The 26,241-nt window shown below is 35.2% G+C and overlaps 2 protein-coding genes across 9 annotated transcripts; both read left to right on the top strand.

Annotated features, from left to right (window-relative positions):
* Positions 1-3,028: 3,028 nt before the first annotated feature.
* On the top strand, positions 3,029-6,152 carry LOC110895085 (plant intracellular Ras-group-related LRR protein 3). The gene is made up of 3 exons (XM_022142370.2): positions 3,029-3,316; positions 4,480-4,646; positions 5,462-6,152. The coding sequence occupies exons 1-3, from the start codon at positions 3,125-3,127 to the stop codon at positions 6,078-6,080; spliced, it is 978 nt and encodes a 325-aa protein (XP_021998062.1). The 5' UTR covers positions 3,029-3,124; the 3' UTR covers positions 6,081-6,152.
* A 2,549-nt stretch (positions 6,153-8,701) lies between these two features.
* On the top strand, positions 8,702-13,520 carry LOC110895084 (putative glucose-6-phosphate 1-epimerase). Of its 8 annotated transcripts, none has more exons than XM_035980596.1 (13): positions 8,708-8,917; positions 9,012-9,060; positions 9,288-9,339; positions 9,462-9,541; positions 9,663-9,753; positions 9,931-10,086; positions 10,741-10,815; positions 10,974-11,021; positions 11,617-11,774; positions 11,855-11,986; positions 12,500-12,602; positions 12,695-12,794; positions 13,042-13,421. In XM_035980596.1, the coding sequence occupies exons 6-13, from the start codon at positions 10,003-10,005 to the stop codon at positions 13,263-13,265; spliced, it is 924 nt and encodes a 307-aa protein (XP_035836489.1). In that variant the 5' UTR covers positions 8,708-8,917; positions 9,012-9,060; positions 9,288-9,339; positions 9,462-9,541; positions 9,663-9,753; positions 9,931-10,002; the 3' UTR covers positions 13,266-13,421. The 8 variants fall into 8 exon arrangements, with proteins under 8 accessions (XP_021998051.1, XP_035836489.1, XP_035836490.1 ...); XM_035980597.1 differs by having other exon boundaries at positions 9,649-9,753; XM_022142364.2 differs by lacking the exon at positions 9,462-9,541.
* The last annotated feature ends 12,721 nt before the right edge of the window (positions 13,521-26,241 follow it).

Genomic DNA, 26,241 nt, shown 5'->3' with positions numbered 1-26,241 from the left:
AGGGTTTGGGCTGACATGGAGTAGACCTAGCTGTCGAATCCTTAAAGTCAGATTTATTACATTCTGTTCTACAGTTTATTATTACAAACTAATTCGTTAGCCCATTTTGAAACTCATCATAGGTTGGCCCAACATGGATTCACCTAGGGATGAGATCGGTACGATACCGGTACCGTACCGGTACCGATACCGTAAATACCGTTATCGAAATTGAGTAAATATGGATACCGATTACCGTACCGTATTTATAGATTCGGTACCAGTACGGTACCGGTATTGGTACCGGTATTTCGGTACTTTACCACATTGGTACCGCTTTGGTGTCATTCGTTGTTTTACCTAAAAAAATATCATGTGCAACCCATCCATCCATTATTAACTGGACAAGAGAAATATATAGAGTAATGTAAAAAAGAGGTAAACATATTAAACATCCATGGGTTCGACTTTTACCCAATTCCGAGTCACCATCAAGTTTAACAAAAAGGGTTTCTTCAACAATAGTGTCGTCTACTTACACAACCAAACACAAAGATATTAAAAATCTAAAAATAAGAAAATATATATTGATAATTTATAACCAAACCATTAAAAAATTAACTTACTTCAATGGATTCCATGCTTTTTACCGATGATTATTAAATTCGGTATTAATACCGGTATTTACCGAAAAATACCGGTACCGATACCGTTTTTTACCGATACCGAGTTTCGAAAAATCTATTACCGATACCGGTACCGTTTATGATCGGTGCGGTACGGCATCGGTACGGTACCGGTATGGTACCGGTACGGTACCGGTATTTCGGTAAAAAATCTCATCCCTAGATTCACCCACATACTTGTGATATAAAAACATGAGTAAACTGCCATTTTGGTCGCTGAGGTTTACTCACTTTTGCCACTTTAGTCCAAAACTTAAACCTTTTGCATCTGGGTCCCTGTGATTTCAGTTTTATTGCCATTTTAGTCCAAAAATAAAATCAGGTCACATTTGTCTTATAAAATCCTGCAATTTTGTCATTTTTCTCAGGGGCAAATCAGGTCATATTTGTCTTATAAAATATGATATTTATAAAAAAAGAAATGATCATTTTGCCTTTGCGGAAAAGGACAAAATAGTAGGATTTTATAAGACAAATATGAGCTGATTTCATTTTTGGACCAAAATGGCAATAAAACTGAAACCACAGGGACCCAGATGCAAAAAGTTTGAGTTTTGGACTAAAGTGGCAAAAGTGACCAAACCATAGGGACCAAAATGGCAGTTTACTCTAAAAACATTTAGACATCTTTATGTGATATTGATTAGAAAAATATTTAGACATCTTTATGTGATACAGATTAATGTAATGATGTTGATTTTTAGTTCTACTGTTGGTTATTACCATATCATGAGTTTTTTAATTGAGGTGTTCATTATTCAATTTCAAACCGAATAATGAACACCTTTATTAAACTAAAACCGGAAAAATCAAATTATTTGGTTTGAAACCGTAATCAAACTGGTTGTTCGGTTTCACTTCAGTTACTAGTTTAACAAACCCTAAATTCGGTTTAATCGAATAACCCGTATAACCCATCTTTATCCGATTCCACAAATTCAAATAAACTTATATGAATTCTTACTTTTTAGCCCACTATGCAGCTTACTTGTCTTCGTGACAGTTCTTAGCCTCGTACTTCTTAGCTTCGTACTACATTCCATATGTCGGTTGTCCCCTCAACACTTCAAGGTGAGGTAACCCTAATTCTTTCTTGCTCTAAATTTAAACGGATGTTGAACAAAAAAGATATTAGTTTGTTACTAACCATCTCTTGGTTGTCCCTCAAGAATTCGCTTCATTTGCTTTGGTTAGGACATCAAACTGAATTCGAATTTGGTTTTGTTTTCGGTTATGGACCAAATAAACCAAACCAAATGATGAACAACTAGTTTTTATATAAAAAAGTATTATAGTAGTCAAAATTTTGGGACGAGTTTGGATAACCCAACCTCATACCCGATTATAAAAGCTTGTTCCATACCCATAGGGCCAACAATTTTAGACACGTACACGAATACATGACACGAACCTACACGAAGTTAACAGGTATCGTGTAAGACCTTAACAAGTAACATGTACTAAACAGGTAGACACAAAAATACCTGTTAATTTTCGTGTCTAAACAGGTAAAATACTTGTTTACCTGTTCAGTACCTGTTAATACATGTTAACGATTTTAATATAATAAAAAATATAATTTAGTGTTACCATGTGATTTGAAAACCTGATTTTATCACTTATCTTTCTAGTTTCCCTAACCATTCCCGTTCCCATTCCAATGAACTTTACATTTTTTTGACTGGATTATTTTTCAGTATATGTCCTTGATTTCAATTAAAGTATACAACTATAAAGTTGTAATTATGATTACAATATGGGTAGTTTTGTAATTGTTCCCAATTTAAATTGAAAAATAAAAATCCACAATCAAAGTAACGTTTCCATAAAAGGGTTACTTTCGTGATTTTAACTTAAAAGCAAGACTTTTAATTTAGTGTTTTCGTGCACAACATGCTTACGGGCTATGTTACATACTGGATTTTCAATTTTTCGTCCAACTTGTCTCTTATAACAGGTCATTACACGTTTGTGTGTACGTTTTCTGGCATGTTTATGTGTATGCGTTTGTGCATGAACCTCATATTTCAAATTTCCCTAAAAACCATCCAGTTTTCCACAACACCAAACCTTCACAAACCATCATCATTAAAAATATTAAATTAATACGTGAGAGAGGAGGGCCCAACACCTTGGTCCGTTGGAGGTCTGCTTCTGCGAACTGGGCCGATCGCACACCACCCCACATAGCAAGGTTTGTCTGTTGGAATTGGTCCGCAAACATAAACCGGTGCCAAGTCATCGCGTTGTGAATCTCTTGGTTTTTAAAGTACAGAATCGTAATTATAACCACAATTTGGGGGTACTTTCGTAATTTTACCCTACTTAAATTGAAAGCTAAAAACTACAAAAACCGACCAAAGTCAAAGTCAAACTTTTGACAAATTCCTGAAACATTCCAACTTGCAAGAACAAAAAGGATCAAAACCTGCAACTGTTTTCACAATCAGATAACAAAAATGGAGGATACTATAAAAGTCAACGAAGATGCCGATGAAGTCAACCTTGAAGTTGTACGAGTATTAAACAAAGCATCGGAAGAAATCGTCGACAGAGTTGACCTTTCCGGTCAACAATTAAAGTTTCTTCCCGAACAATTCGGAAAGCTCACAGCTTTAGTTCATCTCAATCTCTCCAATAATCACTTACAGGTTCCTGTTTCAGTTTCTTGATGGGTTAATTTTGTAAAAAATGGTTGTTATGTAAACTTTGTTCATGCATACCAACTGTTTGTTGAAATGTTCAAGAGAGTTTTAATTTGGTTTTTGTACTCGTTTGGTTGATTTTGTTGTTAGTGATTGGTTTGTAACTTGTGGGTCGATCTGAATTGTTTAAAATTTTGGGGATTTTGATTGCAATCAGGTTGAATTTTATAGTTTGTACCACGTATTCTAGAATGAATTTGGTGTTTGGTGCCTACTATTTTTAGTAATTTTGAGGAATTTTGCTTGCAATCGGTAGTGTCTACAATTTTTGGTAGGCTTGTAAACAAACTGAACGAACATGAACGGGGGCTTGTTCGTGTTGATCATTTAACTTTGACCGAAAACGAATACGAACATATAATCTAACGAGTTTTTTTTTTGTTCATGTTCATTCATTAAGAAAATGGGCATGTGCATGTTCCTGTTTGTGTTCGTTCATATTCGTTCGTTTAAAACCTAAACAAACAGTTCATGAACGTAAATGAACACAAACGAACATAAACAAACAAACTTAGACGAACGTAACTGAACAAAATAAACAGACACAAATGAACATACATGAACAAACATAAACGAACACAAATGAACATAACTGAAGAAACATAAACGAACACAAACGTACATAATTGAACAAAAATAAACGAACGTAAATGAACAGACATAAATGAACGAACATAAACGGATGTTCACGAACATATCTGAACGAACAAAACGTGTGTTCATGTTCGTTTATTAAATAAGGAACATAAACGAACTTTCCCACCGAACAATTCATGAACATTTGATTCGTTTACAAGCCTAAATTTTGGTATAGTTGTTTGTGTTTTCCTTATATATATTTTATGTTACTTAAATTTTTACACTGTAACAAAAGGGTTCTTAAGTCGGGGGGTCTCATTGAGAGCAGCCTCTCTATCTTTTGTCACAGAGGAAAGTACTGTCGTCATCTCACCCTACTTTATGAGTGACGTTTTACTGTATACATTTGTGTATTTGTTTGTTTTGGTCATTTCGTGCCTACTGATTATAACTTGGCTATGATTCTTGTGAGTTGTAAGTAAGGTGATACTGATACAATATTGACATGGTTTTAATATGTTGTCGAACAGGTGCTTCCTGATTCGATTGCAGGATTACCGAAACTAGAGGAACTTGATGTTTCATCAAATCTTTTAGAATCCTTACCGGATTCCATCGGCTTGTTGACCACTCTCAAAATCTTGAAGGTGTCCAGCAACAAGCTTAACACCCTCCCCGAAAGCATCGCCTTTTGCAAGTAATACTTTCAAATATTCTACTTATCTATACATGTGGTAGTTTATACTTCATTGGGAAGCGATTCAGTAATTAAACCTTCATGAATCCATTTTTGTTCTTTTATAACTTTATATACTCGTATCTCAGCTTTTATTTTGAGTAAAGTACACGGATGGTCCCTGTGGTTTATCAAAATTTTGGATTTGGTTCCTGCCTTTCCAAAAGTACACGGATGGTCACTGTGGTTTGCACTTTGTAACACATTTAGTCCTCAGCCAACAAATCTAAAGGTTTCGACATGTCCAAGTTATGGACTAAATGCGTTACAAAGTGCAAACCACAGGGACCATCTATGTATTCTTAGAAAAAAGCTGGGGACTAAATGAGTTACAAAGTGCAAACCATAAGGACCATCTGTGTACTTTTGGAAAGCTAGGGACCAAATCCAAAATTTTGATAAACCATAGGGACAATCTGTGTAGTTCACTCTTTTATTTTAGAGTCAAATGCCATTTTAGTCCCTGTGGTTTGGGTCATTTTGCCAGTTTAGTCCAAAGGTTTCATTTTTTGCCTGTGGGTCCAAAAAGCTTTCACCGTTGCCATTTTAGTCCACTGGGTTAACTTCATCCATTTTTTCTGTTAACAAGAAGGGCAATTCGATCATTTTATATGTAATTCTGTTAGCTAAAAGGGCAATTCGGCCATATAAAATGACCGAATTGCCCTTCTCGCTAACAGAAATAATGGATGAAGTTAACCCAGTGGACTAAAATGACAACGGTGAAACCTTTTTGGACCCACATATGATAAATGAAACCTTTATTTTATCAACAGGTCATTGGTAGAATTACATGCAAGCTTCAATAACTTAAAGTTCTTGCCAACAAACTTCGGTTACGGACTAGCAAACCTTAAAGTACTCTCGATTGGCCTCAACGAACTACGTTTCCTTCCAACGACCATTAGTGAACTCGAATCTTTAAAACACCTAGATGCTCATTTCAACAAGCTTCATGGCGTTCCGTCTTCAATAGGGAAATTGACGAATCTTGAAGTTTTAAACTTGAGTAGTAATTTCAGCAATTTAACAGAATTACCCGACACAATTACTGATCTTGCAAACCTTAAAGAGCTTGATCTTAGTAACAATCAGATCCAGATTCTTCCTGAATCATTTGGTCAACTTCAGAATTTGACCAAACTGAATTTGGATCAGAACCCACTTGTAGTTCCTCCTATGGAGATTGTTATTAAAGGAACCAAGGCTGTGAAAGGTTTTATGGTTAAGTGGCGGCTTGAGAATATTGCGGCTGAAGAACAGCGGCGTTTGGCTGAACGAAATGATGGGAATCAGGGTGGGTGGTTGAGTTGGGGGACTGAAATGGTTAATTCTTATTTTGGTCAAGGTAAATCTTCTGGTTCCAAAGATTCATACTTGGATCAGTTATTGTAAGTGTGTATGATGTTTACTTATGTTGCCTAAACAAGTGATGATAAATATAATGTTGTTTCAGTGTGTTTAAAATCTGATTGCTACTACTTGAATTTTGTTTCTATTGCAAGTTTGCAACTTGACAGGGGTTAGTTTTTTTCATACTCGAAAGATAATTATAATTGTTAACATAATTGTGTAACAAATATTTCTAAATATTCTATTACTATTTTAATCTACAAATCTATACGAGATTTTATATCTTAAAATCTCTCCCCATTTTTCTTTAAAAGATCTTCTCTGAAGTATTATTCACGTCTTAAATACCTTATCAATAATGAAATAACTTAGCGAGGGGTGTAAACGGGCCAAACTACTCGAGCTTGGTAAAAAAAAAGTTTGAAATGAGCCGAGCTTAAACGAGGCCAAGCCCGAGCATAAAAATAAGCTTGTTTAGTAAACGAGCAAGGGCCCAAGTTTCACTTATCAAACTCGAGCCAGCTCGCGAGTCTAAACAAGCCCATTATTTATATAACTTTTAATTATTATATTTAGTGAAAGTGTAATGTACAATATGCCTTATCGTACGAGCGTACGAGATTTGAAGTTCGCATGTTATAAACTGCATAACTAAAACCCAGGGGCGTACCCACCCTAAGCCAAGGGTGGGCGGGCGCACCCCATGAAAAAATATTTTTTAGTGTTATTTTTCGCCGGAAATTCCGACTGCACCTCTTGGAATTTTTCACCCGCACCCCTTGAAAATTTTCAACCGCCCCACTTTAAAAAAAAAATAATTATTAACCACTTATTCACTTAATTATTTAATCCAATCAAAGCCCAATCTGCATTCAATTTTTATTAACACAATCCCAAACCCAACCTAAAGAAATTTGAACTAAATAAAATAACTCAAACCCATCCACCCATTCCATTTCCAAATCCCGCCCCCAAAAAAACTCTCTGCGACTTGACGCCATTGCTCACGACCTGGTGGCTTTTTTACCGGAAAAACCAAAATTCCGGTTGGACCGACCCATATTACGTCAGAATTCCAATATAGAACTAGTATGGTTTATTTATTTATTTATTTATTTATTTTGTTTTATGTGATGATTAGGAGAAAACATAGGCGTGTAAGGGTTTAATCTTTTTATATTTTTTTTGATTTTTTTTGTTGTTCTAGACTTGTAGTTAAATGATTTTGTTGTTTTATTTATAGCTTTGTTTGTTTAATGATTAGTTACAAGTAATCAACATTTAATATTAGGGCTTGAATGTTTAAAAATATAATTGAAAGTTATGGGCTATGGTTGAACATGATTGTTTATTTTGTTTAAGTGTTTAGTGTTGTTTTATGAACTTATGGATCAAATTTTATGTGTTAGGAACAATGAGTATTGAGTAAGAATGTAATGAACTTATGGCGTGTTTGGTATCTTTAGATGATATTTTTGATATATTTCATAAAAAAAACGCGTAGGGCACAATTTTAAATATGTTTGTAATGACGTTTGACGTGTTTCTGATGATTTATAAATTTTAGTTTGATGTTCTTTTGTCTTACATGATCCAACCCGACCCGCTATAAACCGATATTTTTATACAGCTAAAGGCCTAAAATCTTTGAAAATATTCCGCACCCCCAGAAAAAAATTCCTGGGTCCGCCACTGCTAAAACCTTGCACATTGGCGTAGCTTCCAAGGGGCCGGGAGGGGTGCCCGACCCCCCGAACTTTTCGCTCAGTAGTGTTATGTATGTACGTTTCCTGTAGAATTTTTCAGGTATATACGTTTTCGCCCCCCCGGTTTTATAAATAAATTTTATACTTATATAGAATTTTTAGGTTCGGTGACTTCCGACCCCCCGGTGAAAATTTTTAAGCTTCGCCACTGACCTTGCATGTTGTAAAATATAAAAAGTCGCATATTAAAGATGAAAAGGTCGCATGTTGAAAGATGAAAAATTAGCATGTTGTATTGTAAACATGAGAAAATAACATGTTATAAAAAAATCGCATGGTGAAAAATGAATTTCGCATGTTGTATCTCAATCTTGTACGCTGCGTACGTTATCACAAATTATCCGTTAACCAACCCCATTATATTTAATATATATTTAAATAATAATAGCTATTACTAAAATCATGAAAAAATAGCCAGATTATATACATATCACACACACCTTTATATAAAATAAGATGTATAATTAATATAAGTTAATTAATAAATAATAAATCAGTCGAACTCAAGCTTAAAACTTACCTACGAGCTAAGTTTGAGCTTTCATAATTTAAACGAACTCGAGCTCAAACCTAATCGAGCTTAGCTAGTTAGCTCGTCTCAGCTTGTTTACACGCCAATAAAATGATTTTATTAAGACTTGATATGTTTGAATTTTATGCTGAGATAATAGACCCGGATAATTGTGTATACCAACTCATATCCTGACTTGACACATTGTTTGGATTGAGTCATTACACTACTACATTACATCCAAACAAATATGGGAATTTTAGTTCAATGGAATATATTATGAAAGCTGGTGAATTTTCTGTTACCTTTTATCGTTTAGGAATCAAAATGGAGGGTGAGAAATGACTTGGCGGCTAAATGTTTTAACTTTACACGATTCCATTAGGTTTCCCACCGACCATTTAAACAAAATTGTTGAAGCAGCAAAAAGATTCCCACTTGAAAAGAAACCACCATGGACCTCCTTTCCTTCTTTGTTCTGTCAACTGTTACCCCTTTTTTCATTCATCTTTTTCTTTCTCATGTATTCCCAAATGGGTATCATTACAAAACCCCTCATTTCAATTGGGTGTCCATCAAGATCAAGAATTTCAAAAGCAAAGGTCTGATCTTTATGTCTCTTTCTTAATACCCTTTTAAATTGGATTATGAATTGTGAACATTTTGAGTGAAGTTATAATGTTTTGACTTTTGAAGGTCAAAGGGGATTGGGTGTCCATCAAGATCAAGAATTTCAAGAGCAAAGGTGTAATCTTTATGTCTTTTTCTTATTACTCTCTTAAATTGCATTATGAATTGTGAATATTTGGAGTTAAGTTGTAATAATTTTTGTATTAGTTTTGAAATTCCAAAATTTTTTATGTCTTTTTCTTCATACCCTTTTAAATTGGAGTATGAATTGTGAACATTTGGAGTGAAATTGTGGCAAAAAAATTGCAAAAGTTTTGAAATTTTAAAGTTTGACTTTTGAAGGTCAAAGTGGATTGGGTGTCATTACAATCCATCAAGAATTTCAAAAGCAAAGGTGTGATCTTTATGTCTCTTTCTTAATACCCTTTTGCATTGGATTATGAATTGTGAAAATTTGGAGTGAAATTGTGAAAAAAAATGTGTTAGTTTTGAAACTCCAATGTTTGACTTTTTAAGGTCAAATTGGATTGGGTGTCATCACAAAAGCCCTAATTTCAATTGGGTGTCCATCAAGATTAAGAATTTTAAAAGCAAAGGTGTAATCTTTATGTCTCTTTTTTAATACCCATTAAAATAGCATTATGAATTGTGAATATTTGGAGTTAAATTGTAATAAATTTTGTATTAATTTTGAATTCCAAAGTTTGACTTTTGAAGGTCAAAGTGCTTTGGGTGTCATTACAAAAGCCCTTAACTTCAATTGGGTAACCATCAGGATCCATCAAGATCAAGAATTTCAAAAGCAAAGGTGTGATCTTTGTGTCTCTTTCTTTATACCCTTTCAAAGTGGATTATGAATTGTGAACATTCGGAGTGAAATTGTGACAAAATCGGTGTTAAAATATTGAAATTCCAAAGTTTGACTTTTGAAGGTCAAAGTGGAGAGTTTTGATGTTGTTGTTGTTGTGTTTGCATTTGTGTGTAGCTGGATTGGACCAAAGATAACCCATTAGTGAAGAGAATAAGACTGTGGAGGTGGTTTGGTACATATAATCAAATGCCAAGGAATGACTATGCGTTTAGCGATTATAAAAGTATGCCAAGAGTTTTGCTTTTTGAACCTGGTGGTTCTTCTGCCGAGGTATTATCCTTAATCTTCATCCTTAACACACACTTAAGGTTCCTATGTTTATGTTCCAGTTTAGGGAGTGTTTGGTAGTTTTAAAAAGTTATTACGTGACATGGGATAATCAGAATCGGATAAGCAACGGCCACAGAACATAATGTTTGGATGTGTTTTTATTAGAAGGTGTGATAATCAGATATTTGACTTTTTGGCAAGTTCGGATTATTTAAGGATTTATATGTGAATGACCCTAAATAATAATCCCTAAAACTGATTGTGGATATTATTTTACACGTTTTTTTTTTTTTTTTTTTTTTTGAGAAATTGTCATTTCAACATTGCTAGATAAGTTCTAGCAAACAATAGATAAATGGTTATATGTTTAGATGATCTTCTAATGCATACTATGAGTCTTGTATAGGATGCCGCTAATTCTGATAAATTTGATCAAAATTTTAAATTATGCCTAAAATACTTAAATCCCCTACATAAGATATCTCGTTAATATTCGAAAATCCCCTATTTCAAATGATTCACATTAAAAAGAAAAATAAAAACGGACAAATTTTGAAATATTGGAGACAGTTAAAAAGTGACGGCCCGAATGATGGAATTTGGGCCCTTATGGTTGGGCCAAGGCGATCCTTTCATGTGGAAGCTTATTTGCAGGTGCTTCTCTACGGTGGGAAAGTGGTGTCATGGAAGAACAGTCTAGGCGAAGAATTGCTTTTTATGAGCAAAAAGGTCAGCACTTTGACCCGTTACCCATACTACACACACAAAGCAGTTATATCAGTACAAAGCATACGTGTTCTAATATTCATGTATGATAAGCTTATATTATTTGGGATTTATAACCTTGTAGTCCATCGTTAACAAATGAAATATGTCATGCTCCGTAGGCTTCCGGAAGAGTTCCTAAAGGAGGGATATCGCTTTGCTTTCCACAGGTACACCATATTGAGTATATACCACCTATAGGCTGGCTATAAATGGCTTAATACGGGTTAAAAAAATTTTCTTTAATTAGCCAAGCAGTTAATGCGGTCAAAATTCGGGTATCGGTCAAGGACCGATATTTGAGATATCGGTAATCGCGATGGGATATCGGTAATTTTAATATCATGCTGAATTTATATATATAGCAATTTAACACTAACAATTCAGTATACTCTCCTACCATTAAAAGTTAACCTTTCGCAACTTGCAAAACACTAACTATTACAATTAACAATTAAGACTTAAAACACTAATAGCAGTAATAAGAAGAAAGACGAATGGTAGAACTACGAAGAAATGTACGGATATCGAGAAAATTGGTGAAATATCAGCGATAATATCGGTACCGATATTTGACACCGATACTTTACATGGGGACCGATAACCGTATATCACCGATATTAACTGCATAGACCCAACCCTACTCATTTTCACTCGTATTTGTTTGAACACGATATGACCACTTACACAACCCGTCCATTTGCCACCGCTAATTTCTTTCCTTTTTTTGATTTTTTTATTCTCATGTTTTTCTAATCCTTGCAGTTAGGTAATATGGGGACAATGAAGGAGATTTGCTCATCAAAGAACCATGTAAAGTCATTAGATGACATCCCCTTGCGTATGTCTCCCACCGGAAACCCATCTTCCGTAGATCTAACCTTAAAAACATCATCGAATAATTTGAATATGTGGCCACGTAGGTAATAAAATGTTCATTGAAACATGGGTTTTATCCATTTTAACCATTTAACTTGAATCTTGGGCTACTTATTTTATGCAGCTTTGAATTACGCCTTCGTGTTTCTTTGGGTCCTGACAAGATGACCATAATGTCTCATATCAAGAATACAGATAGCACATCCTTTCCGTTCACAATTTCTTTACAAAATTACTTTTTAGTTTCTGATATAAGGTTAGTTTAGTGAAGAGTAAAATGGCATTTTAGTCCCTGAGGTATGGCCAGTTTTGCGGCTTTCGTCCCAAATGTTTGTTTTTCTGCAAGTAGATCCAAAAGGTTTGATATCTTGCCATTTTCATCCGGATTATTAACTCCATCCATTTTTCTCCACTAAGTCAGGGGTATTTCCGTCTTTTTTGTTAACTTAACAGACAATTCAGTCTTTTTCACTTTATGTACAAGCATTTACCATAATGTACAAGTATTCAAAATACCTTACTAAATAAAAACAAAAATAATACCCCAGACTTAACGAAAAAAAATGAATGGAGTTAACGAGCCGGGTGAAAATGACAAGATTTCAAACCTTTTGGATCCAAATGCGGAAAATCAAACCTTTGGATGAAAGTCGCAAAAATGGCCAAACCTCAGGGACGAAAATGGCATTTTACTTTTTAGTGAATTATAATCAAGTTTTGAACTTTAATAGTTTTCATCAGGTATGTGACTTCGGTTTTTTATTTTCAGTGAAGTGAGAGTAGAAGGATTGGAGACGCTCGATTTTCTTGATAATTTGCAGCAGGGGAAAAGGTTCACAGAGCAACCAGATGCCATCACCTTTGATGGAGAGGTTGATAGTATATACGTAGTTACATACATATTTGCATACGTATTTTTATACAATTGGGATTATGTTTTTATTAATATGGTATTTGTTGATAGGTCGATCGAGTTTATACAAGAACACCTGGTAACATAGCCATTATAGACCATAAAAAGAAGAGGACGATTGTGATCCGTAATGAAGGCCTCCCGGATGCTGGTATTCTTTGAAAATAATAATAAAACTATATTTCCTAATTATGTTCTTTGGTTCTTAACGAAATAAATATATTTATCTACTTTTAAGATTCATGTAATATGGAAATTTTGCTTTCTTTTATCTTCTAGAATCATGCCCAGACACATATTTTTGTGCTTTAACATTTTCAAGATTCATGTAATACACATATTTCAGTATTCATGTCCATGCATTATATAATCTATTTCCTTATTGTTACAAAACACAGAATTGTGGACTCCATGGGACAATGCACCGAAAGCAGTGGTTTCCGGGTTTGCAGACAAAGATTACAAGACGATGCTATCAGTGGATTCCGGTGTTCTCGAAAATCCAATCAATTTAAAACCATTGGAAGAGTGGAAAGGATATCAAGAGCTTTCGGTAATCTCTTCGAGTTATTGTAGTGGTCAACTGGATGCTAAAACTGTAGCATTTTATGCTAAAACTTAAAAGTAGATATAACCATATAAGGTACCCTTTAAGCTATTGTTTGTTTCTTAAAGTTCCCTTCTTTTTAGAAAGTCAAAAGGTCAACTTTAAGCTATGTATACTTTGTTCTTCATATAAAGCTAGTGTTTTTATAATAAACATGTTTTTACAAATGTGTACAAGTGTTTTAGGGGTAAAATTGCTAAACATAATGCGCTCTAGGAGCCTTCGGCATGTAGCCGAGTTGGTTTCGGAGAAGGGGGCTATTTGATAAATTTGCTTTGGGGACAATGTACATAATTTTCACTTAAAATGTAATTTACTTTAAGGGACGTTTAAAAAAGGTATGGTTAAGTGACATTAGTATGTATGTTGTCACCTTTTAATACAATGTCACGTTTAGAGCAATACTGAAGTTATGCCCGAATCATACTTAAGTGTTTAATCTTTTGAAGTTGAGCAATCACTTAATCTTAAAAAACTATACAAGGAAATGTAGGCGTGAACGTTCATCGTTATTAAATTCATATTTGGGGTCACCATCGTGTTGGGTTGACGAGATAAAACTGATAAGACTCATTAGTCATATATATAATATATATCAAAGACATGAATTCTACCCTAGACATGCTTAAAATCATGTAACCAAGAGATGGTTATAATTTATTAAACTAAATTACTTTTTAAAACACCTTAGATCATGCGTAGTCGTTGGAGTAAATAATGCCCCACCCTTGGGCGTTGTGCGCCATGTGGCAGCCCAGTCAGCAATGGGACGTTTTTCTAAAATGAGTGTAGTGGGGATGTGGGCATTATGGTGTAATAGAATTAAATAAAAGAAAAACCATAAAAAATGCTTATTGGACAAATAAAGCTTGGAAATTGGTTATTGGTCAAAGAATGCCCCATCAGGCGTTGTATATTCCACGCCAAACACCAAAAAATCAAAACAAACGCCCATGGGGGCCGTCCGCGGCGTGTTTGGCTTTGAAAACGCCTAGAGAACCACGACTACGGGTGGTCTTACTCCTTGTAGACTTTTCTTAAAACCGTAATTGCTTATTGCTTCTTTACCTAACCTCCACATCCAATCGGCATTTTACACCATGATCCAATCAACTTCCAAAGCAAATCAACCATTTGACAATCAAGACTAAAGGGTATGGAGAGGATGGACTTGGAGGGGATGAGCCGCCACGTAGGCGCCACGTAGGAGTGGCTTGGAGAGGATGGACCTAGGGGGGTGGGGGATGAACCACTTTGTGTATATATATGTATGTATGTATAGGTATATGTGAGAGAAGGAAGGAGGAGAGAGGAGCAGCAACCCCGGCTGTGGGCTGCCGGGTTAGACGAGCCGAGCCCCAGGGGGGCGGTGTGGGGGTCCGGCGCCGGGCCTAGCCGGGCATCAGCCGGCCCCCATACCTTCTAGTCTCAAGAAACACGTGATCTATTCATTCTAATGCTAGAAATCACATACTTTTGTATTCAACAATTTTCAAATTATCTTTTGGAATAATAAATAGTGTAAAATACTTTTTGAGTCCCCTGTGTTTTAGTAGTTTTAACCACTTAAGTTCAAAATCAAAAAGTTTAACGTCCTGAGTCTCTAACTACTCATTTTATAACGTTTTGAGTCAACACTTGTACTTTTGATTTTGGACTCAAATGGTTAAAAACACTAAAACATATAGACTGAAAACGTTATAAAATGAGCGGTTAGAGACTCAGACTATTAAACTTTTGATTTTGGACTCAAATAATTAAAATTAATAAAATATTGAGACTTAAAAAGTAATTTAGTATAATAAATAATTAGAAAGATAACCTTGAGATTTGAGAGTTCAATCAAAGATATTAAACGGGTGTTAGTTTGAACACAAAGAGATTGAAAGGGGTCGCTTTCACAAAGATATGTTGTCGTAAAACATTCTGACTTCTTCGATCACGTACCACGTGTGGTGTATGTTTTGTCTTGTAGGCGTAGGGACAATCCTGACCGTTGATTTAGTGACTACTGTATCGTAGGTAGCTGTACGTATGTCTCAACAGTTGTCGGCCACTCGTGGTGTTCCCATACTTGCGGCTGTAACCGTTGACTTTTTATACACACGCTTGCAAACATTAACGTATGAAAATTAAGAAAAAAGTAAGATGATATGATGATGTTTATCGTAGGTGGCGGCTGGTTGTTATTTTATGTATTTCATATTACCAGACATCATCATTTACCTTTTTCACATCATTCCCATCAATCAATGTTCATTCACAAGCTGATTGCAAGATCTTTTTTTTTTTTTTTTTTTTAACTTTTTTAAAATCTTTTTCATAACAAAGCAAAGTATTTTATATAAAATAAATTGAGTGGCTAGCGGGAAGCTAGACTTGAAGAACAATAAAGTTCGAAACAAACATATAATGAGTGGAAATCAGGAACTAGAACAAGCCATAATCAGTTTGGGAAGAGTATTAGCACCATAAAATAACAATAAAAAAAAGTTATCAACATTCGCGACCTCCTCAAGACATAAGGAGAGAGAGAGAGAGCAGGGGCCATCAATGGGGAGAAGGGACACCCGTAGAATAAGATGGTCGGTTTAATGGGCAGTGAAGACGTGAAAGGGTTTGTCTTGGCTAGCTTAAGTGTAAAGGAGCTTAAGTGTAATGGAGCTTAGGCTTTTCCTTCTGCCACGTTTCGCTTAAACTTTACACCTCATGCTCATCTTCATTCGATAGAGCGTAGTGGTGGAGCTTGAACGAAAAAAAAAAAAAAAATCCAAATCCAATGTTATGTTTAAAAAAAATCTGTCAGCATTTTCATGTTAATTTTATTGAAAACAAAGTTGTATCTAAAACAAATTGAGTTTTGTACGGTTTCAGTTAAAGATGACATAAAAAAGTTGCTCAAAGTTGACAAAAAGCCTTAGGGGTGGTTTGTTTACCTCTTAATGAGGCTGTTAATGGTTCAGACCTCTTACTGGTTCAGAACTTAATGGTTCAGACTGTTTGTTTCACCAGCAGATGTCTGATGTCTGAATGGTTCAGACATTTGCCTCTGAATGGTTAAGATTTATACAGAGTCTGAATGGTTAAGACCTCTAATCTGAATTGGTCAGACATTTGCCTCTGAACAGTTAATCGTTATACAGGCTCTTAATGGTTCAAAACTCTTAGTGGTTCAGACCTCTTACTGATTCAGCACTTAACCATTAAGATGTTGTCAAACAGCCCCTTAGAACATTTTTGGCAGGTAACATGACGAACAATCATGTACAAAATGAGTATGAGATTAATAATTTTATATGTTTGGGTAAAATATCAGGTATATTGACCTGTTATTCAAGATTGCTATAATATTTATTTTATCTATCTTAAAGGGTAGGGATGGTGTATATTAATTCAAAAGTGTGAGAAGTGTTTTAAACTATTAGATCTTTGATCTAATGGTTGAGATCAATTGGGAACAAATTATAAATTGTATTTTAATTATTTGGACTGATTTGAAAATTGTAGGGTAATAGTGTCTTTGTATATGTTTCAAATTAGGTAACATCTTCTAAATTCTTGCGATTCACTCCTAAATTCTAGCGATTCAATTTTAAACTTATTTTAAAATTCGGACATTCTAAAAAATCCAGAAATATGTAACTGCTACAAGAAATATATAACACTATACATCCATCATATAACACTATATAACACCGTATAACACTATCTAACACCATATAACAGTATGTAACACTATATAATAATATATAACCCTATACATCTATCATAGACATGCTGATGCTATTAGACAAATATAACACTATAACACTAAATAACTCTAAATAACACCATTTAATACCATATATAACACTATATAACAATATACATCCATCATATAACACTATATAACACCAAAAAACACTATATAACACCATATAACACTATGTAACACTATATAAAAATACATAACACTATACAGTTCTGAACGAGATGACACAAATTCGTAGATTAATTCTTAATTCGTATTCCTATAATTAAGGGTGACGGTTATGGAAGGTTATCAATTAATTAAATCAATAAGAAAATTACTTGTTTACCCTTTTGAATTAATTTAGATTAAGGACATATGTCATCACCACAATATTTCTCACCCTTCTCACACTTTTAGATTAATGTACAGGATCCTCTACCCTATCTTAAATACCTATGTCAGTGATATTTACCAAGTTGCCCCCTCTTTTTACATTTTAATTCTAACACTTTCCTTTTTTTTTTCTTTTCTACATCTTTGGTCCCTCTGCCTACATTACTTTGAAGTTTTTAGTCATTAAGGAAAATAATTTGCTTATGATGATGAAGAGAAAAGTTTCTCCAACTATTGTTCAATTGTAAAAAAAAGCATTATACTTGTATATTAAGTGAAAGATGAAATATTATAACACATGATACTTTAACTATAAATCATGTGTTTTAAGATTTAGTTTGTATGCAAAAAATAATCATTTTTTGTACAGTTACTGTTAACTATAACACATTTCACGATGTATTTGAATGCGCACAGACCATCACATAAAAGGAAAGCGATAGCCCACCCATTTAATATTTACAGTGATCCTGAATATCAGTATTATGAACTCAAATCGGTTTATCTTTTACTTTAAATTATCCATTTTAATTTCGCTAAGTATCCGCGCTGCAACCGCGCAGATAAAATAACTAGTTCGTTTAAATAAAACGGCTAATATTTAAAATAAATCGTTAGAAACTTAAAAAATCAAAAAATTATAATTGTTAACTTGAGTATTTTATATTTCAAGTTAGCATCATGGATGAGTTTGGGATTACATTTCGGGTAATGTCATTCTTAAGCTATGTTTTATGATCATCTTTTTCGCAACATCTTCAATTACCACCTTAACGTCACATCATAGTCATTTCAATCCACCCTTCATCCCCAAACTTATGTTATGATCATCGCATCCCTTATTTTTTTATCAAACAATTAATTTATTTTAATTTTGTTAAATATTTAATAAATAAATTTAGAATATTCATTAAAAATATTAGAAAAGGTACGTAATCCAAGGAAAAAAAGCTACATAATTTGAAAATAAAACTTCATAATTAACAAAAAAACAACAACTCATTTTTATTGCAACTTTTCCATTATCTTTGCCGTCACTTACGGTCCACTAGAGGAAGATCGTCGATATTGATAATCATTATTTTGAATTTTTCTTTGCATACGCTTCTGTGTCCATCCGAAGTCTCTCCATTTTCGGTCGCTTCATGGTTTTGTTTTTTCTTCAACCGAAACCTCTTCACTTGTAACTCGTGAAATTTGGAGAACTTACTCATTAACTTATCTATTTTGGAATCTCCAGGAGATTGATCTTTTGACGATGATTCCTTTTGTGCTTTGTCCATCCCAACGGGCTTGCGGTTCTTGAATTGGTACACTATCGTCAAGTTCATCATTAATATTAATGTTGACATGCATCCGAAACATCGACACTGTATTCCCCTGATTGGGACATTTTAGATCCTTTTGCCATTGTAAGCTTGTTCGGCACCGGTGCCCAGTTCGATCACTTGCTCAAAATTTCCCATGCCCCTAAGGTTGCGAGGTATGGTTGGAGCCCCCTAGAGGATCCATTGCAACACATTATCGTCACGTAGGATAGGTGGCTCCATTGCCTTTTTTAGAATAAAGCTCACGATATGGAATGGTGCCCCTTTAATAATTACCTATTTAATTTTTTTAATATTTATGACATTTAATTATTTTTTAATATTTCTGGCATTTAAATAAATAAATAAAAATCAAACATCTAAATAAATTAGAAATAAAAAGCATAACATTTAAATAACACAAAAATAAAACATCAAACATTTAATTAAAACAAACATAATCTAAGCGCGTGTCGCGGTAATCCCCCATTCAGGGTTCGCAAAACCCTTAAAGCCGCAACGTGATCAAACGGCCGTGTGTACTTTGCTTCGGACGTGGTACGTGCCTCGGCAAGCGCTTCATCCTCGGCTACACCTTCCTCCCAGTTCAACGCAGTGACGTGGCACCTCTCAAAATGTGTACACTTTACGCGTAGCAAGATAAACCTTCCAAGAATTTGTTCTCTTCGACGGAAATTGTCACATACACATTCGTAGAATGCGGCCCTAATCATGCTTCAAGTTTGAGGCGCATCATCAAGGAATCCTAAATTACCCTATCCGCCAAACTTGTGACTAACACGATATCCACGATCCAACGACGTGCCATTTAAATAAAAAGATTGAGAGTATTAAAATGGTTAAGAGTGTTAAAAAATTCAGAGGATGGAGAGGTTTTTGGTGAAATAAAATATGAGAGAGCATGTGTATATATAAAGGATATATACTCGGTTTTGAAAATATATCTTTTTTATAACATATCATCGTTGCTTCAACCATCAAAAAGCACAACAATCAACATTTCAGCTTGTAAATGCTCGCTATTGTGTTGGCGAGACCTCAATAGTCCCCTAATAGCGCCGAAGGTATGGGGTTGGGGGCGCTATTGTTCATTTTCGACAAAAGTGGCATGGGCTTAGCGCCCCATGCCGCTTAGCATAAGTGCTAAAACGACCCATTATGTTTTAGTGTGTATCTTGTAAAGCCGTCTTGAAAACAACATCATCGCTTGTCCCACTAGGCCGTTGGACATAGGCATTATTGTAATAACATGCAAACCATTTATTTCATGTTCATGACCTAATGAAATAGACATGTTAGTATATTTCTTGTTGCATCAACATATGACATAGCTCTGTAAGGCGGTTTCAAAATCTATCTTCCGATTGCGCGTTACCTACATTTGTTCTTAAAAATAAATAAAACTTAGAAATGATTGATACGAAAATAAGCATGGGCAATTTCATATATACCCCTACAAACTTGCAAAATATCATATATGCCCATACAAACCTATAAATATCATACATATTACCTATAAATATCATATTCATTAAAAACAATTTAATAAATGACAATTTCATCCTTATTTTTCTATGAAATCTCATATATAACATCCAACTTCAAATATTATATTTATTCATTTCTAGATTAATTTATTTAGCTTAAATATTATATATATAACCCCTACAAATGAGAAAACCTAAGAAACTCTAATCCCCCGATTTTTTTTGAAAAAGATTACACATGTAATATATATGTTTTTAAGGGTATTGGGCAAAAAAATCAAAAAAGCGCCGAGTGGATATTTTTTAAAAAAATAAACAAGTTTCCTGGGTAACATATGTCAGATGAATGTAACATATGTTACACCAAAACTTGTTTATTTTTTTTAAATATCCACTCGGCGCTTTTTTTATTTTTTTGCCCAATACCCTTAAAAACATGTATATTACATCTGTAAATTTTTTTCAAAAAAAAAAAAAAAATCGAGAGCTTTGAGTTTCCTGGGTTTTCTCACCACAAGTGGGTTTTATATAAATCATTCCCCTATATATATATGGAGAATACTACTGTTTATGGGGAAAAAATAAAAAATGGCTAAAAATAAATTTAAGCTTAAAATGCGTTATATAAAAATATGAAGTTAAAAGATGAGCATATCTGAAAACCTGAAGTTAAAGAAATAAAGGTAAAATGATTATTTATTAGGTTTATTTTAATAAATTGTGTATATTTGATATTCTAACTAATTTGTAAGGACATATATGACGTTTTTAGTTTTTGTTGTGTGTATATGATTTTTTTTTTCAGGTGTAAAAGGGTATATATGAAATTAATCCAAATAAATATGTATGTAGTGTAAAAAATATAAAAGTTTCCTTGGATTCTTCAAAATATTACACCACACTCTTGCCAACGCATCCTCCTCTATTGTGCTCCATTGTACGCTTTGTGCCTTACCAAATGATTCTTTTTGTTCCTGCTTTCTTGTTATTTATATCTTTGATTGTTGCGGTTGGGTTTCTGGTACAAGTTCATCTTCATCTTCTTGGTTTGAGGAATGACATTGGGTTCAACTTATTGGGATTGTTGTGATTGTTTTCGTTGTTGCATATGCATTTGTTGTAGTTGTTGGAAGTTGGAACGCGTTTGGGCTTTGATTATGTCCTGAAAATGATAATCGTGGGGATCATATTTGATCTACGACCAATATATAGTATATAGCTGAGTGACGTAAAGGGTGGTTGGTTCTGTTAGAAATTTGTGAAAATAGCATTTTTCACAAATATAGGAAAATGATTTTTTCCTATTTTGGACTAGAAATAAATATAAGAAAATGAGCGGGTTTTATATATTTATTTGTGGGTTTGTGTTATGTTGGAAGAGCTTCGTAACGAACTAAACCACGTCCAAAACGGAGCTAAGATGAATGAGATATCGATGCTCAAAGTTTGGTGTTTGAAACTTGAATGCTGAAAAAAGTGGGAAAGTGGCATCTTGTCCCACATAGGAGGAGAGATGAAACTTAAAGGGGTATTTAAGTGGGAACTCTCCATCCTTATTGTTTCATGGAAGCACACATTAAGTGTACTCGCGAACCCTAACCCGCACTCGCGCGCGCGGCGTGGGCGATGAGGCGCAATGTGGCACTTTGATGGTGCACTTTGCACTTGTATTTTTGACCACGTGCGCGTGGTGGAGCATAAGTGTAACAACTGTCACTAAAATCCATAATTAGGATGGTAATTAGCTATTAAGGAAACCCTAATTAAGAAACCCAAGTAATTCTGCACTAACCCTAAAATTTCCAGAACAATCAGAATCAGGATCAGGGCCCCTAAAACTCAGGGGGGGATAAACCCTAGCCAACGATTATCTTCATAACTTTCAATCAAATTCGAAAATTGAAAAACTGTCAACACAGCAAGCCTAGTTACACACGTAGCTACCCTATGAACATAGGTTACCACTCGCGTAGCGCGACGCCTATAGGGGGTACCCCTCGCGCTACGCGACGGTGTCAAATTTCGGGTATAAATAGAGGGGGTTGGGACTTGAATTCTGTCTTTGGAACGACGTAAATCCGAGCTACGTAGAGCGAGTTATCACAGAAACAGTCCAACACACACACACAATTATCGAAACGCTGCCGCAATCAGGGTAATAACTCGATCGCTATTACGATTCAACGTCCGATCGATTATAACTATCCAACGATAGTCCAGGTGCCGCTCAATTGAGCTTGTACTTTGATTATTCGTCGTGATTTCGACTTGAATATTAGAGTGCTGTTCGAATTCGGACTATGCTCTGTTATTCGTTGTGAATCCGATTGAATTATCGAGTATTGCACTGATTAATCGTTGTGAAGGTTTAATCTCGTGAATTGACGTAATTGCTGTATTAGTTACTAACCTGTGTGTGTGCATTGTGTTAAATTAGGTTTAAGCAAGGCTAATCAGTAGGCTTATATCTATTGCTCGTTAATCTGCAATGTGAGTCATTCTTCTTTTTAAATTGTTTTCTCACAGTTTGTGAGTAAGTATTTCAATACCTCAAATTATTTTCAAAGGTTATAATTACAGGGGTTAAGTCTTTGTAATCACCAAATTACAGCTGGTATGTGGGGTATTGTGCACATTACTGTTATTATCACTCTATGTGAGTGAATATTACTCTATGTGAGTTATTATTACTCTGTGTGAGTACACCGTCACTATTAGGGCAACGGGACCCAATAGTGGTATGACCACAGTCACAGAAATGAATCGAGTGACAAATACCCATTCTTGATAATTGGTTGATAGAAACATTGTAATCGCTCTTAATACTGTAAATTATAACTAACGGGTCGTTTTAGAAAACAGAATGATTCACTCAGTATTTCCCCGCTGACAAAACCTTTTTCAAACATGTTTCAGGTGATCTGTATGATCCAGGAAAAGTGCAGTAAAGCACTATCAAGCTCAGAGAAGTGGCTCAGTGTAAATAAACCAATAAAACGTGTTTTGAAAAATAAAGATTTCTGTGTGAAATCAACTTATTGTAAATTATGGGATTTATCCCTTAAAACTTTGTGTAATATATATTAAACGAGCATTTTACGGTGAAAAGATCCTGTTGTAAAAAGACTTCCGCTGCCGCATAAATTAAATACCACGGGAACTGCCTCGCGGGCCCCGACTCCGTCCAGGGTGGGTCGGGGGCCGTGACAGCGAAGGTGGTATCAGAGCTAATAATTAAATTGAGCCACTGATCGAGCCACTGATTAAGCCTAAATTAAGCATTTGGAAAAATACTTAACTTTACTAATTATTATTCGGTGATTATATGTTTTATTAACTGGCTATTTTTAGTTACAGTATGGGTAAGCAAAAGCTGTCTGCTATCTACCACAAACTAGATGTGGCATCTTCTTCTAGAAACCCAGTAAACCTAGAAGAAGGAATCTTTGTCCGCAAGGCAAACTATGAGAATCCACTTTCCCCAGAGAAAAGGGATTCGATACTTAAAAAGAGTCAGGAGACAAAGAAACCCCGAACCAAGAGAGTTAGGTTTAACCCAGAAGTCCAAGAGTTGGGTAATAGTACACCTTGGGAAGATAAAATAGACGGGAAATGGGCAAATCTCTATATGCTAGCTACTGTAGCAAAAAATACTAATCTCTAAATATCCAATAAGTTGGGGCTAGTAAGAAAAATCACAATCCCGTAAATAAATAAAATTCCAGTGTGTTTATTTCCGTTATTTCTGTACAAAAAAGTAATATGCAATAAAACTTCAGTGTTTGTTTGTTAAACTTTGTTCCAAAGTTTTAACATTGCATTTTGCATATATACTATGCAGCATGAATGAGATGTCGGAAGCATTCCAGAATCTCAACTTATATCCAGTGCCTATCGAAGTCTCTCACGACTTTACTGGTTACATTGCTGACATAGAAGAACCTGTGGAATTCAAAGCTCCACGGCTGGAAAAAGCCAAACCTAAAAAGAAGAGAAGATACGTAGGGTGGAGGAAAGTGCGCCGTAGGAAACCTGCCACTAGGAAACTCCCTAAAATAGAAAATCCTGTGAGTGTGAGCAAGGGAAAGGAAATAGCAACTGGAGAAGGTTCGAAATCACCCGAAAAGGAAATAGGAATGGATCTGAAACAAAAGGGAATAGAGATTGGCGAAAGCTCTAAACAGTCTGAGGAAATCACGTTCCAGGACGAGATAGATCGCCTACTGGAGAATTGTGATGTTTTAGAGCCTATCAACGATAATCTCTTTTCTTACCCGGCTACAGTTCAATTCCCACTAAACCTAGGACCAGCTATTCCAGACCCCACTAGTTCATACTAGACCATTAGGCCAAATGGAGGAATGGTGGACCAATGACTGGCAATTCCAAAATATAGTTAACAGTCCTTATAGCTTCCTTCCACAATTTGACCCAGAACCACTCCCAAATCCTCCCATGAGTAATGAAAACCTAGCTGAACTTCGTCAGTTCGGTGAAGAATTGATAGGTACAGGTAATAGGATCAGGGAAATGGGAGAGCATCTAACTTGGAAGTACGATGAGAGGGAGCATCGTTACTAGAACAGTCAGTTAAACCATAGAAAGCCGTATTGTATGATAGTAACTTAAAATTCTGTAAAATGGGCAATAAAACTCTGTAAGATACGGTGTGTATGGATGCATATACAATATACTAACAAAGTAAAAGTCGAGAAATCGACAATTTTGGTTATACTCGTATGATGTGATAATCTATGTGTATCTATGTAAATTTTGTCATTGAAAGGTTAGACACTAATAATTTTACCAATTAGCAGATGGAAAATGCTAACAATGAACCAATTAATGAAGTAAATCAATCTGAGCAAGAACAGGAAGATCAATATATAACTCGACAAGATATCGAGCATTTTATCGCCCAAGGGATAGCTCATGCTATTCCAGAAATTGTAGCTGTTGTTCAGAAACCTGCCGAACCACAATTAATTCCTAGTAAACGTATTCCAGACGATAACGGCAGTAACAGCATAAATGGAGGCGGCAATCATGACGATCATGATCCGCAGCAGGCCCCACTCCCTAAAAGAATGAAAGCTGCAACGCCTGGTTGCACTTATAAAGAATTTCTTGCTTGCAAACCCGCTGAATTTGCAGGTAACGAAGGGGCAACTGCAACACTGCGTTGGTTAGAGAAAACCGAAGCAGTAATCACAATAAGCAAATGTGCCAAAGAGGATCAGGTAATGTATGCATCAAATCTGTTCAAAGAAGGAGCACTCGAATGGTGGAACACGGTCCTCCAGGCAAAAGGAAGAAGGATAGCCTACGCCATAGGTTGGGAAGAATTTAAGAGTTTGGTAGAAAGAAAATTCTGTCCCGAATACGAGAAGGAACAAATGGCAAACAAGTTCCTAAGTCATCGTATGCTAGGAGTAGATTGTCGGGGATATACTTCGACATTCTTTGAATACGCAAGGGTAGTACCATCACTGGCTTCGCCAGAACCAGTACTTATTTCTCGTTACATCTGGGGGTTAATTAGTGAAATCCGAAACATCGTTAAAGCTGCGAGACCTCGTACTATTGACGAGGCTGTAGAATTAGCTAATACCCTAACAGATGAATTGGTACGCACAAGAGAGGAAGATCGCAAGAAGGAATTAGCTCAAAAGATTACCCAAGGATTTCGTATGGGTAATGTCAAGAAAAGAGGAACTGGGCAATCCTCCTCATCTCCTTTCTGCAAAATTTGCAAAAAGAAGCATTTTGGACAATGCAACATGGTTTGCAATTTTTGCAAAATGAAAGGACATAGGGAAGAAGACTGCAGGAAGAAAACAAAAGTTTGTTATAATTGCAGAGAAAGAGGTCATTTTCAATCTGAATGTCCTAAGCTAGCTAAACCTGTAGTTAACCAAGCCAAACCAGCTGAAGGAACAACCAAGAGAAATGCGTGAGCATTCCAGCTAACCACTCAAGAGGCTGAACTCATTCCAGATGTGATAGCTGGTACGTTCTTAGTTCACAACGTATTTGCAAAAGTATTATTT

This window comes from Helianthus annuus, chromosome 12 (assembly GCF_002127325.2).
Source record: "Helianthus annuus cultivar XRQ/B chromosome 12, HanXRQr2.0-SUNRISE, whole genome shotgun sequence".
Classification (NCBI taxonomy): Eukaryota; Viridiplantae; Streptophyta; class Magnoliopsida; order Asterales; family Asteraceae; genus Helianthus; species Helianthus annuus.
Note: the sequence above shows the minus strand (reverse complement) of the source record. Positions and strands in the feature narration are given on the sequence as shown.

Coding starts and splice junctions, on each gene's coding strand:
- LOC110895085 (XM_022142370.2), top strand. CDS start 3,125: ATGGAGGATACTATAAAAGTCAACGAAGATGCCGATGAAGTCAACCTT. Junction 3,317..4,479: donor TCTCCAATAATCACTTACAG/GTTCCTGTTTCA, acceptor GTTGTCGAACAG/GTGCTTCCTGATTCGATTGC. Junction 4,647..5,461: donor GAAAGCATCGCCTTTTGCAA/GTAATACTTTCA, acceptor TTTTATCAACAG/GTCATTGGTAGAATTACATG.
- LOC110895084 (XM_022142359.2), top strand. CDS start 8,837: ATGTATTCCCAAATGGGTATCATTACAAAACCCCTCATTTCAATTGGG. Junction 10,816..10,973: donor TGCTTTTTATGAGCAAAAAG/GTCAGCACTTTG, acceptor CATGCTCCGTAG/GCTTCCGGAAGAGTTCCTAA. Junction 11,775..11,854: donor TTGAATATGTGGCCACGTAG/GTAATAAAATGT, acceptor TATTTTATGCAG/CTTTGAATTACGCCTTCGTG.